This window comes from Mastigoproctus giganteus, chromosome 12 (genome assembly GCF_048544385.1).
Source record: "Mastigoproctus giganteus isolate SK-2022 chromosome 12, ASM4854438v1, whole genome shotgun sequence".
NCBI classification, from domain to species: Eukaryota; Metazoa; Arthropoda; class Arachnida; order Uropygi; family Thelyphonidae; genus Mastigoproctus; species Mastigoproctus giganteus.
This window is the reverse complement of record NC_143586.1, coordinates 135,442,397-135,455,753: the sequence shown is the minus strand read 5'-3', so window position 1 is coordinate 135,455,753 and position 13,357 is coordinate 135,442,397. Positions and strand designations below refer to the sequence as shown.

At 38.8% G+C, this 13,357-nt stretch overlaps 1 protein-coding gene across 1 annotated transcript in view; it reads left to right on the top strand.

Annotated features, from left to right (window-relative positions):
- LOC150077444 (glutamine and serine-rich protein 1-like) overlaps window positions 1–13,357 on the top strand; it is a 166,718-nt gene that overhangs the window by 83,048 nt on the left and 70,313 nt on the right. Inside the window, exon 6 of the mRNA XM_090385906.1 lies at window positions 10,171–10,337. Within this exon, the coding sequence (XP_090242032.1) occupies window positions 10,171–10,337 (167 nt within the window). The remainder of the gene's footprint in view (window positions 1–10,170; window positions 10,338–13,357) is intronic.

The following is a 13,357-nucleotide window of genomic DNA, read 5'->3' as shown; positions in this document are numbered from 1 at the left end:
CCCTGGCAGCCTGTCTGCATTCTCAGAAAACTTCATATCTGACTGCACAATTACTCCCAGATCTTATTCATTTTCTACGACCTTAAGTGTAGTAGCACACGGTTGGTATGTTTCTCTGGGGTTACTTCTACCCATATGCAGTACTTGTGCATTTGTCAAGGTTAAACTTCAGTTGCTGCTTCTCAAATTATCTGCCCAAATTTTTTAGATCGTGTTGCAGTAGCACACTGCCATTACTGCCATTAACAACCTTGGCAACCTTTGTATCATCTGCAAACTTCGACACTAAGCCTGATATACCTTCATCAATATCATTGATAAATATACAAAACAACAGTGGACCCAACACCGAACCCTGTGGGACTCCGCTAATAACAGTAGTCCACGAAGAGCAGCACCCATTGATTACCACCCTGTCTTCTCCCACTCAACCATCCTTTTATCCATTGTAGCAATTTACTCTTAATACTATTCTGCTCCAATTTGTACAGTAGTCTTCCATGCTCCCTCAGCATGAATTGTTGAGGAGGCTTCCATCCTGCAGTGGGTTGATAATGGCTGCACTTTTTTTTTTCTTTTTTTTTTTTTACCTTCCATGCTCAACAGTGTCAAAAGCTTTCTGAAATCCAAGTAAATGATATCAAAATTATTTTTTGCATCCAGTTCCTTTGTAACCACATCATAATAACCAATCAAATTTGTCAGACAAGACTTTCCCTTAACAAACCCATGCTGTGTCTGAATTTTTGCTATAGTCTTGTCTAGATGATCCTGCAATGCATCTTTAACCAGTGACTCCATTGTTTTATCCCGAACAGATGTTAAACTAACTGGTTTGTAATTACTCGTGTCACCCTTCGGTCAGTCTTTGTGAATTGGGGATACATTTGCACATCTCCAGTCCGCGGGGACCTCCCCTGAGTCCAAGGATGCTCTCATAATTGCGGCTAAGGGTTTGCTTAGTTGCTTTGCCGCCTCCTTTAATATAACTGGATAGATCTCATCCACCCCAGGTGCCTTTCTTATGTTTAACTTCAACAATTTCTCCTCCACTTTGTTCTCAGTTATTACAAAATCATTAAGCACCCTGCTACAATTTGATAACCTTCTGCTATTTTCAAACCTTAATAACTCCTCATGTGTGAATGTATATGCAAAATATTCCTTCAGTTTGTTTGCTATCTGAGCAGAATCGTCAACAGTGGAACCATCGATATCAAGTGGACCAATCAGATTCATTCCCTTCCTTTAGAGTTTATATAAGTAAAGAAATCCTTGCTGTTTTTCTTAGCATCTTTTGCCAAAGATTTCTCGTAACCTGCCTTCGCCTGCCTAACCTCCTTTGTGACCGGATCACAGACTAACTTATATATGCCATAGGCTTCTATGTCACCTCATAATTTATATGCATCCCATGCATTTTTCTTCTCTGCCAAATGTCTCATTAGTTTATTTGACAACCATTTATGTCTGAACCTTGAACACTTATTTCTTAATAGGTATGAAACGTTTAGTAGCTTCCACGATTAATTCCTTGAATGTACTTAGAAGTTGCTGTTGGTAACATCATCAGTTGATCCCACTGTACAGAATTTAAAAACTGTCTGAGACCACTGTACTCACCTTTACTGAAGCAAAAACCCTTTCCTTTATCCCTGATGGTAATTATAAGTAAATCCCACATCAGTACACTGTAATGACTGCCACCTAGTGGTTCCTTTATCTGAAAATTCTTAATACACAAATGATCACTGCTGATAACCAGATCAAAAGTATTACCCTCTCTGGTTGCCTCTCGAACATGCTGCTGCAGAAAACAATCATCCAATAAATCCACAAAAGTCCTACTAGCGTGCGAGTAACCAATCCACAAGTTCCAGTCAATATCTGGGAAGTTAAAATCCCCCATTATAAGACATTCTGATTTACTAGCCCACTCTATTTCTCTGTACAATTGTTCATTGTACTCATTCGAGTCATTAGGCCTATGACACACTCCTACTCTTATTTTTGATTTCACAGTGCTTGTGTCACACCAAACTGACTGAACAGTGCACTGTTCATCTATATCAACTGGATGCACTTCTTTTGATTTTATGTTTTTTTTAATTAACAGCATAACACCTCCTCCCTTCTTTTCCTTTCTGTACACATTGTACTCCCCAAATTCCAATTCTGCATTCCTAATATCTGTGTGACACCACGCCTCTGATATCTCAACAATATCTGCCTGTGATGTGTTGACCAACACTTCAAATTCATCAAATTTATTTACTATATTTCTAGCATTGGTATACATATAAGTGTACATGCACCTATTCTTACTCTTAGTTACCCTAACACATCTCATATACCCCACCTGTTTTGCGATGACTGCCATCAATCCCTGAAACCCCCAGCAACCCTTGCTCCAGCCTGCTGCTTAGTCTCTAGAAGTTGTAAATTTTGTTATATTACTAAGCTATTTATCTCTCTAAAAGGTCATATAATGGAAATTGCACTACACTTTCATCGTTATCATATGTTCCCGTTATAAGAATCAATTTTGAATGCCTTTGTGATATTTTTCTAAACACGTTTCTGGAGATCCCTACCATAAAACAATAAAAACAATTTTCACTTTCCGGTTTATAGGGCTTTTCTGTTAGTGCAATTCATTACAAACAGGTATAAACTCGATCTTATTGCATTTGCGATAATCCCAATAACTGCTGTTGTGTTGGTTTATTAGTTATTATGGTGAAATGTGTTCCCCTTCACTGAAATCTTCGATCATATAAAAAACAAATTTTCAGAATTTCTCTTTATTCCTATTTACATATTACAATGATGAAGGGAAAGGGACCAACGGAAAGTGCAAGTGCTGGCAATGATAAGAAACAGAACAAAATTGATTTAGAAATGAAAATGATTAAGAAGTATGAAGCAGGACAAAGTTTGCCATCTATTGCAAGGGAATTAGGTCTTGATGCTTCAACAGTGAATACTATTTTAAAGGGCAGTGCTCGTATAAAAGAACATATCAAAGGATCACTGCACTTAAGGTCAACAGTGATCACAAAACAGTGTTCAAGGGCTGTATCGAAGATGGAATGGCTATTAATAATATGGATGGAAAATCAGATTCAGAGCGAGTGCCCCTGAGTACAATGGCCATTCAAGCAAAAACAAGAGGTATTTATTTATGGTGAACCCCAAGCCTAGTTCGTGGCAAGCAACGGGTGGTTTAATAGGTTCAAGCATCGTGCTGGTTTCCAAAACATTAAAGTATGCGGTTAAGTCGCCAGTGCTTATTCTGCAGCCACAGAGAAATTTTGTGATGTGTTGGAAAAAATTATTCAAGAAAATTGGAAAAGGCTATTAAATGCAGCAAATTTTTAATGTTTATGAGACTGCTCTGTATTGGAAAAAAATGCTGGATCGAACATATATTGCCATAGAGAAAAAGACAATGCCAGGTTTCAGGGTTTCAAAAGATAGGGCCACGCTCTTGTTTGCGGCTAATGCAGTGGGAAATTACAGATTAAAACCACTGATTGTGTACCATTCTAGAAATCCTCTTGCATTTAAGGGCATCAATGAAGCCACCCTACCCGTGCATTTCTGATCGAACCAAAGAGCATGGGTAACAGTATCTCTCTTTGAGGATTGATTTAAATACAGCTTCATTCCCGCGGTCAAAAAATGTTGTAAAGACAACAATGTTGCTTTCAAAATTATGCTTCTATTAGATAATGCTCCTGGACATCCTATGCATCCAGATGATTTCAATTCGAACATGAGAGTCATATTTCTACTGCCAAACATGACTTCACTCATCCAACCTATGGATTAGGGTGTTATTTCAAATTTCAAAGCATACTATTTATGCACAACATTTACTCAGGCATTGTCTGCAGTAGACGGTGAGAAAAATTTTACATTAAGAGACTTTTGGAAATCTTACAATATTTACCACAACATCTTTAACATTAATAAGGCCTGGGCAGAAATTATTAAAAGTTGTTTAAATGGCGCATTGAAGAAAATATGTCCACGTAAAAGGAAGAAAATATGGCACATAAAAGGCTTTGAAGGGTTTGAAAAAGATGAATCATATGAAGAAAGGGGTTATGGATAAGATTGTGTAAAGGTTGCAGGGCTACTTCAGTTGGAGGTTGTTGCCAAGGGCGTGGAGGAGTTAATAGAGGAAGAAGAGAAGGAATTATCTTACGAAGAAACTTATTGAATTGCAGGCAGTGATAGTGAAAGAAGAAAATGCTGATGAAGCTCAAGGTGAACCAAATGAGGAGCCGGTGTGCTTCAACACCAGAGAGATGGAAATGGCATTTCGCGAAATTGCATCGGCAGTGTCAAGGTTTGAGAAGATGGATCCTGACAGCAAACAATTCTTAGAAGTTAACAGAAGGGTGAATGATATGCTTGCTTGCTGCAAAGAAATGTATGAGGAAAAGAAAAAAGCCACCGTCCAGTCATCCATTATATGTTCTTTCGTAAAGTTGAGCGGCTGACCCCTTCTAAATCTCCATAGCCCTCAACCTCCGCATCGACGTTATGCCTGTCTCCTCTCTCTTTTTTTGTAATTTTATAATTTTGAAAATTTTTTAATTGCACTCTTTCGTAATTTTTCCTGCTCATGAGATAAAAAATTGAATAAATACATGTAAATAAACATGTAAATAATTCTATTTACATGTTCATTGTACATTTTTGATTCAATCAATTCAGCGAGCACAGTTGCAAGTGCTGCACAAGCATGGGGGAAATTCCGAGTTATGTAGAGTTCTGCAGAACACAACCCTTACGTAAGTCGGGGAGTTCCTGTACTTCCTGAAAATTAGTCCAGAAATTGAAATTCGGTGTCAAGAAATATCTTGTGTTCTTTAACTTCAACACATACACTTCACTAAAGTGCTATAGGTTTCTTGCCTTTTTTTTTTCTCCCCCGCCATCCAGATGTTGGGTGTGGTAGAAAGAGAGGAAGCTTCTAGTTGAGTTTCCAGAAGCATTGGCTTCATTATTATTCATGCAATTTTAAAGTCCTTATAGTCCTTGGGGCCAGTCACAGACATTCTCTGATATGATAAGCCAGGACTTACTACCTGGAAGTGTAAAAAGCTAATGAAACTGATATTGATGACACTTGTGAGTCAAGTGGACCAAATTTCGAAGAGGTCCAGTCGTTTTGTGAAAACCAAATCCTCTGCTTGCACCTTAACTGGGATTAGTAACCATGGGATACTTCCATCCCTAAAGTTCTAAAACACTGCACTTGATATACTGACGGTGACCATCCAGATGTGAATCAACATAACTGTGGGTCACTATGTAGCATCCACGCCACACAGATCAGTGCTGTCCCTCTGTTTCACCAAGCAACACTCAGTGGTAGATAACTCTAATTAACTGGTGCAATACCACCACTTTGCTTATTGGAGGCTTGAAGTGGTGATCCCAAATTTAGTCTCCATAGCAAAGCTCTGGCAACTCCCATCCCTTTCATCATGCAGTAAGATTGATAGCTTTTGAGGTTATGATGGGCATCATGGCAAAATCCAGTCTTTCTTACATTTTGATGGTGTAACTCTAAAATGTGTTTTTCCAGCCAGCCGCTAGATAGTCCACAATACCGAACTTGTTGGTAACTCAAGGAGGCATCTAGATCATCTAGTGTATTATCTTGCTGCCTCTAATCTGCCAGCTAGTGACTGGAGGGAGTCCGAGTAGTGCGTATGCAGGAGCATTATTAGGGCCTTGTCATGTCAAGAAGCTGCGTCTATTCTTGCTGTGTATGCCATATCTAAAAATTTCATTACTTCATACAACATTCCCCTCCCCCTCTGCTCTTACTTTATACTCTAGGTAGTAGTCAAACATTCTGGTCTCTTGCTAAAACTGTTGGCTGCAACTTTTGCCCATCTATACTCCCACCTCTTTTAAAACCTGACGTATATATTGCTTCTTCAGTTAAAGATAAAGCTGATTATTAGCATCCTGCTTTTCTTCTAACTCTTGTATTGACGATCTTGGTAAATCACCTCCTACCATTTCCAGTACACTCCACTCACTGCCTCCTGTGGCCTTCTGTCAGAAGGATGTCAGAGGAATTTTGAACAGTCTTGATGCCAAGAAAGCGATAGGTCCTGAGCTTACTCCTGTTTTGTGTCACCTTTTTGCATTTTCTTATCCAGTGGTGTTTTTCCTTTTGCTTGGAAATTTGCTCATATCCAACAAGTTAAAAAAGGTAACAAATCTCTCCTATCCAGTTATTATTCCATTGCTCTTACCTCTACTCCTTTCAAAGTTACCGAAAAAACCATTAACTGCATTCCCTAAACCATGTCAAAACCATTCACTGATTATACAGGGTGTCTCAAAAATACATGGCATAACTTCAGGAATGAGTTCCTCTTATGTAGACGATAAAAATATTTTATATCAACATAGTTCCGGAAATGCTTGGTTCCCGAGTTATTAACCAGAATGTCTTATCTCCCACAGGTGATTTCCTTCATCACAAGATACTAACAGAATCTGGTGGTTTTCCATTCCGACCATGTACTCAAATCAGGAGCAAGCGGACATGCAATTTATCGGACGGCAATGCTCTGGAGGCTCGTCGTTTGTACCATGAAAGGTTCCCAAAACGAAGATGTCCAGACAGGAAAACGTTTGAAGGTATCGATTGCTGCTTTTGTGAACATGGGACCTTTACACCTTGTGCTAGGCGCTCCGTAGCCAGGTGGGAAAGAGCAGCAGTGCATAGCACACGCTTCTTGATTAGACCAGGTTTCGAGCCCGTCACCACCAAATATGGAGGATGCAGAAAGGTCAGGGATTGACCACCGCATATTCCGGAGCAATATGGCCTTAGTTGCTAATGCTCCTAAAAACCAAATAACAAACAAACACCTTGTGCTGCCGATGGAGGTCATTCTCCGTCGGCAGCACAAGGCCATCCTCCGTCTGCCGATGGAGGATGGCCTCCACGCTCATCTGATTTAAACCCATTAGATTTCTTCTTGTGGGGATTTTTAAAGTCATTGGTGTATTTGGCTCTGGTAGCTGATGTGGAAGCTCACCGCAATTGAATTGTGACAGTTGTGAGACAAAATGAAACATGCCAGGAATTTGGCATCGTCTTCGCAAGTCCACGAGGTGTCGATGTGAGGCCTGTATTCACTCAGAAGATGAACATTTTGAACAATTACTATGAGGTGATGTGAACAGTAAGTGTCATAGGCAGACCTCCAAAATTCGGAAACCAAGCATTTCCGGAACTATGTTGATATAAAATATTTTTATTGTCTATATATGAGGAACTCGTTCCTGAAGTTATTCTGTGTATTTTTGAGACACCCTGTGTATTGGCTTATATTTCCCATCTGTGGCAAATTTAATGGTAAAGTTTGGTGAATCTCAAGCAGTTGCTCTTGACATTTCTAAGGTTTTTGATCATATTTAGCATAAAGGTCTTCTAAGCAAATTACCACCTTGTGGATTGCCAACTGTTTTTTGCAATTGAGTATCCAGTTTTTTTTTTACTGACCCCTCTCTGTGGGTCATAGTAGATGGCTCTCGTCTACCTTCTCTACTAATGCTGGTGTTTCCATATATTCTTCCTCCCATTCTTTTCCTCTTATATATTAATGACCTTCTTTCACTGACTAGAGTCCTCTCCATAGTTTTATTGATGACAGCACACTGCATTATGCCTTCCAGTTTTGCCCTGCACAAACAGTTTCAACTTTTCAAATATCCATCGCTAATTCCTTAATTGCTTATTTCAGTAATTCTCTGGTGTGACAAAGATAACTTAGTTAATTTCAGTCAGTCCTGTCTTATATCTCCGAAAAGAATCTGCTGCAGTTGTGCTTATCTTCAGTGACACTTTGATTTCTAGGCAAGATCATATATCCCTATTAGGGATTAGCCTGACTTCTAATCTCTCTCTCTCTCTCTGCAAATCTCAGATTCACTCTCCCATGGAATTTTGTTCTGCATCTGGGGAGGTGTCCCCAAAACCCCTTTCAGGTTTCTAGACTTCATTCAAAAGATGTTGTTGTTGTTATTTGGGAGCATTAGCAACTAAGGCCATATTGCTCCGGGAATATGCGGTGGTCATTCCCTGACCTTTCCGTATTTGGTGGTGACAGGCGCGAACCCCGGTCTAATCAAGATGCGTGTGCTACGCACTGCTGCTCCTTCCCACCTGGCTACGGAGGTGCCTTTTCATTCAAAAGAGGGCAGCGAGGTTAATTAATGACCTGTCTCTTACAAAGTCGTGCACAGTCTGTCTCATAGATGTTCTGTTTCTGCTGTCTAGCTTTTCTGTAGATACTTCTGTGGACACTCTTTTAAACCAGTCCGAACATGTGTGCTGCAATCAGTCAGAATCCATTTATTTTCTATCTTCAAACTCACAGAACCAATATTCTTCCTCAATTATCGTTTCAACTTCTGCTTCCTGGAACAACCTGCCTCATATGCATTTCCTGAAAATTACAGTCTACAGAAATTAAAATCCAGTGTCAACAAATATCTGTCATTTCAACCTTCAACTCATGCACATATTAGAACCTATGTTACTAAGTACTACGGATTCTAATACCTTGCGTGCTTGGAGTTTTCGTTAAAAAAAAAGTTTATGATATATGAAATATGCACACACAACTTTTATACTGGTAGTCCAATAGCATAATTTTGTACATAACTGTATAATTGAAATCAAATAAAGTTTACATAAAAGGCATTATTATTTATATTGTTATATATGTATAATATTATTCTCATATTGTGGATCTTTTCACAATGAGTTTCTCTCACTCATGCCTTTAGACTAAGTCATGCTTCCCTGAAAAAAAATGTGTAGTTATTTATTCTTAGTTGATTGCTGCCATCCAAATAACACTGAGCTGAGCATGTGTTGTTAAGTTTTAACAACATAGTTGTTTTTTGATTCACCTGTGTGAGGTATACCAAAAGATTTGCAGAGTTAAATTCATTACAGTATTACAGCATAAATGGAGTATGATAGTTGAATAGTGTGGAACTGTATTCAACTGTTATACCCCAGTGTGATAGCATCTTTTGCATATAATTGTATGGATTTTGCAGCTGTGAATCTCTTCATGAGTCCTAATTGAAGCTTTTGGCCTAATATTGCATGAATTTTAACTCTCCCACTCTTTCAGCTGCAAGTGATCTACTGCGAGCCATTTCTATGTGCTTTGTGTGAGGTTTCTCAAAAGTGAATACTAGTTCTTTTAAGTTGCTAATTTTATTAAAACTCGTTATTTTTTAATACTAGATTTTCTTTCAAAAAGTATTTGAAGAAAGAGGAAGTAAAGTTACCTTCTCAAGTACTAACCCTTACTAACCTTCACTTGGTTCTTTTCTGCCAAGGGCTAAAAGGAGCAAACATAGTGTTGAAACATTTCTTCCACTAGAGCCATTGAGCTCTCAACATACTGACTCAGTTTCATGAGAAATTGCTGCTGTGCCATCTCAGTTGGAATTGTCCAGCATTCCTGATACTACATTTCTTGTCAACTCAACCTGCAAGCAAGCTTTCTCCTTTCACCACCCAGAGGATGTTTGAACATGCAGCAGAATCACCCAGAATGGTCAAGTGACTCCAATCAGCAGACTTACCAATAGAAACCACTCAGAACTATTATTAAACTGTCCTCCTTAAGTGGGAGTCCTTGAGTGGGGTTTTTTTTTTTTCAAAGTTTCTCATGTTTTAGGAGACTGCCATTATATATTTTGTTCCATGCATTGGTTTATTTTGTTAAATCGTTATTTATAATAGTAGTCTCACCTTTTTATATCGAAATTTGAGGTAGTGTGCAGACTGTATACAGCTTATAAGTGTACATGTATATATTGTTTACTTCAGTGCCATATCTAACACATGTGAACATTAGCAAACAAATATAAAATTTGTTTTGATTTCTCTCAATTACTTCTTATAAACAGGAACCGAAGACAAAATCTGTTTGCATTTTTTTTTTTTTTTTTTTTTTTTTTGTTGTTGTTGAAACCTCAGCTTTATTTAAATTCAGTACCACTACATAAAGAAATGCATACCTTATATTAATGTGATGCAGAAAACACTTATGATTTATGATTTTCAATATTCACAGTAATGCATTCAATTTGTTTCAGATGAGTACTTTCTTACTCACATACAAGAGATCGATAAGGTTTCCTCTGAAAAGAAAGACCGCCTGTTGCATCGTAATAAATGGGACCCTGAATTTCAGAAGTGTGCTGAGACTTATCCTTGTGTTAACATCTTAAATTATTCAGGGCCTGAAGACATCAAATGTCAGGTGAATATTTTTATTCATTTCCTATAATTTTAAATTGTCAAAATTCAGCTGATATAAAAAAATGTGTTTTTTCTGATCTTATGTACTTTTTTGTTATACAGTCGAACTTGGTTATAACGAGCATCAAGGGACCAACAAAATTTCCTCGTTATAACCATTACTCACTATATCAGTGATGAGTTACATCTACGTCCTATTTTTTTAATTATCAATAACTTGATAAAAAGATAGATTCAAAGAATAAAAGAAATATTAGAGAGAAAAAAAAATAATATTAATATATACCTACATAATATTTGTATTAATATTCTTGTATTCGGGTTTTTAAATCGATCCAGCCAATCAATGAATGTATGGGAATACGCATTGTTACATACAAAATCATTGCGTCTAAATTGTTTGGCGCATGAGCCATCAAGATCGGACTATCTATTAAAAAACCAGCATTTCTTTGTGTAGTGAGCCATTGAAACAATGCTTCATTGGTTCACTAATTGGTTTGTAACCAAGCACTTTCTAATTTTTTTTTTTTTTTTTTTTTTTTTTTCTGGTCATATTCTTTTACAGTGCCGATATGTAAACTTGTTTATTCTTCCACAATGTCGATACTGTTGGAGAGGATAAAGAAAACTTTTTACACACTTCAACATTTTTTGCACCACGTTCTAACTCACAGATAATTTTGACTTCTTTGCGATTCGAGAGACACTTTCTTTTAAACATATAATAATACAGTATTGCTGAGAAAAACTGATAAAATAAAACAGGTTTGAAGTAAAAATTTTCTTTAAAGCTTGGGAACAAGTTAAAATAAAAGTAACTAAATTACAAAAGCTTTTTGATGGAGGATTCTTTAGTTGTAAATGTTATTACAAAAGTACAGAATGTCGTACTCAGCTGTGGAGGTCATGCGAGGTGAAAACCATTTGATACAGGTGCAGGCAACAATTAGCTGTTAGAAGTATAGAATTGCAGTTATAGCCGCAATGCTTGGGTATGCTGGGTGTGCCACTGTTTGTCATTTAGGAGGGCGGTTGCCTCAGTGATGGGATAAATACGACCCCTTCTGTTCCTCTCCTGTTGTTAAAGGAATCGCTACAACACGAGATGGGGAGCGATTCCAACCAGACATGACGACGGTAGTGGCGGGATCAGTCAGTGATCTTGATGTCGTGCTGGGTAGACCAGAAGTGCTCAGCAATTGATGAGTGTTCCACGTCCGCAGAATGGATTGCTTTCTCGTGCTCAGAGACTCAATTTTTGAGTCTTCTACCAGTTTCACCAACGTAGCAGCCAGTGCAGTCACGGCAGGAAATGCAATACACCAAGCGATCTGTAGGAGGGGGAGGAATCGGTGTCTTAACCCTCGAAATGAGGAACCGCAATCTTCTGCCCAGAAGCTGCAAGCACTATATCCCATGAGCTTGTAAGACCCTAGAAAGTTGTTGCAACAGGTTCAGGTAGTTGGAGATAAAGGCGGCCAAGGTGGGGGGGTCATTTCTGTGTGTGGCCATGGATTGACAACACGATCACTGGCTTGTAGGTCACACCTATCTAAGGCACTGGTAGGGTACCACACTTTGCCAGATCTACTTTTACCTTAGCAATCTCAGTGTGCCTCTCATCCACAGAACTGGGGTGGATCCAGTCGCAGGCTAGTAGGGCTCGTGCAGTGTCAAGAAGTTGGCTGTGAGCATGTGCTGACCGGTAGTTGGTGAATTGGCCAGCACACATCGGCTTGCGATAGACTGACATCTTTAAATGCATGCCCTCGCACTGAACAAGGGTATCCAAGAAAGGAAGAGCATTGCTCAACTCCAGTTCAAAGGTGAATTGAATAAAGGGCGGCAGAGTTGAGGTGACTCAAAAGATGGTGTCCGGGAATGATCACAAACACATCATCCACGTAGCGATATGAAAAGGCTATAGGATCCGGCAGACCCACAAACACACGACTCTCCATTTCCTCCATTGCGATGTTTGCCATGCTGAGCTAATGGGTGCATCCATAGTTGTACTGTGAATTTTCCAGTAAAGGGATTCACAGCACATAACAGCACCACCAGTCAGGAATAATCTGGGGGCAGTGCAAATGTCGTTTGCAGTTAAAGGATTTCTGCTACTGAGGGTTTGGTCATTGTCTAGTAGTTATTTGGCACATGTGACATGTACTGTGAATCCCTTTACCTGTAAATTCATAGTACAGCTATGGGTGCACTCGTTAGCTCAGTCACGGCAAATATCGTAGTGGAGGAACTGGAGAGTCATACATTTGTGGGTCTGCCGGATCCTATATCCTTTTAGTGTCGCTATATGGACAACATGTTTTTGATCATTCCCCGCAAGTCAGGACACCAACTTTTGCATCACCTCAACTCTCTGTCACCCTTCATTCAATTCACCTTTGAACTCCAGTTGAGCAATGCTCTTCCTTGTGGATACAAACCTCATCTGAGGATGAGGTTTGCATCCATCCACCTCAAGGCTATAATTTGCCAAATCTATTGAAGAAATCATGTCAGCAATTTCTTCAAGGGAACACCCATGCCTATTGACCTATGGAAGGTTGTATTTCCACAGTGAAGTGGTGAAAAGCAGCAAGACAATCATTGTTGCTGCTATATGACCTATAACGGTATGGGTACTCCCATGAAGAAATTGTGATTCCCTTATTCTTTCAGCTCTTTCCTGTTTCTTTGGAGTTTCATTATTTTTCTCATTTGGAAGTCTTCATTTGTTTTCAGGGCAGAATTCTGTAGTCTTCTTGCTTAACCATAGGCAGCAGTTTTGCAACAAATTTGTGGAAGACTGAGGGGCTTTCCCATGGTAGGAGTAGGCCTTCATTGTTTAATTTAAGTTTTTATTTATTTTAGTTGGTTTGTTAGTTCCCCTCCCCTACTCTCTTCTATGGTAACAGTAGTTTAAATTTAGATGCTGATATTTATCTTCAAGTATGGGCATTACTTTTACGATTACTGCAGCATTATCTGTCAAAACTACATGAAATTTTGATACAGTTG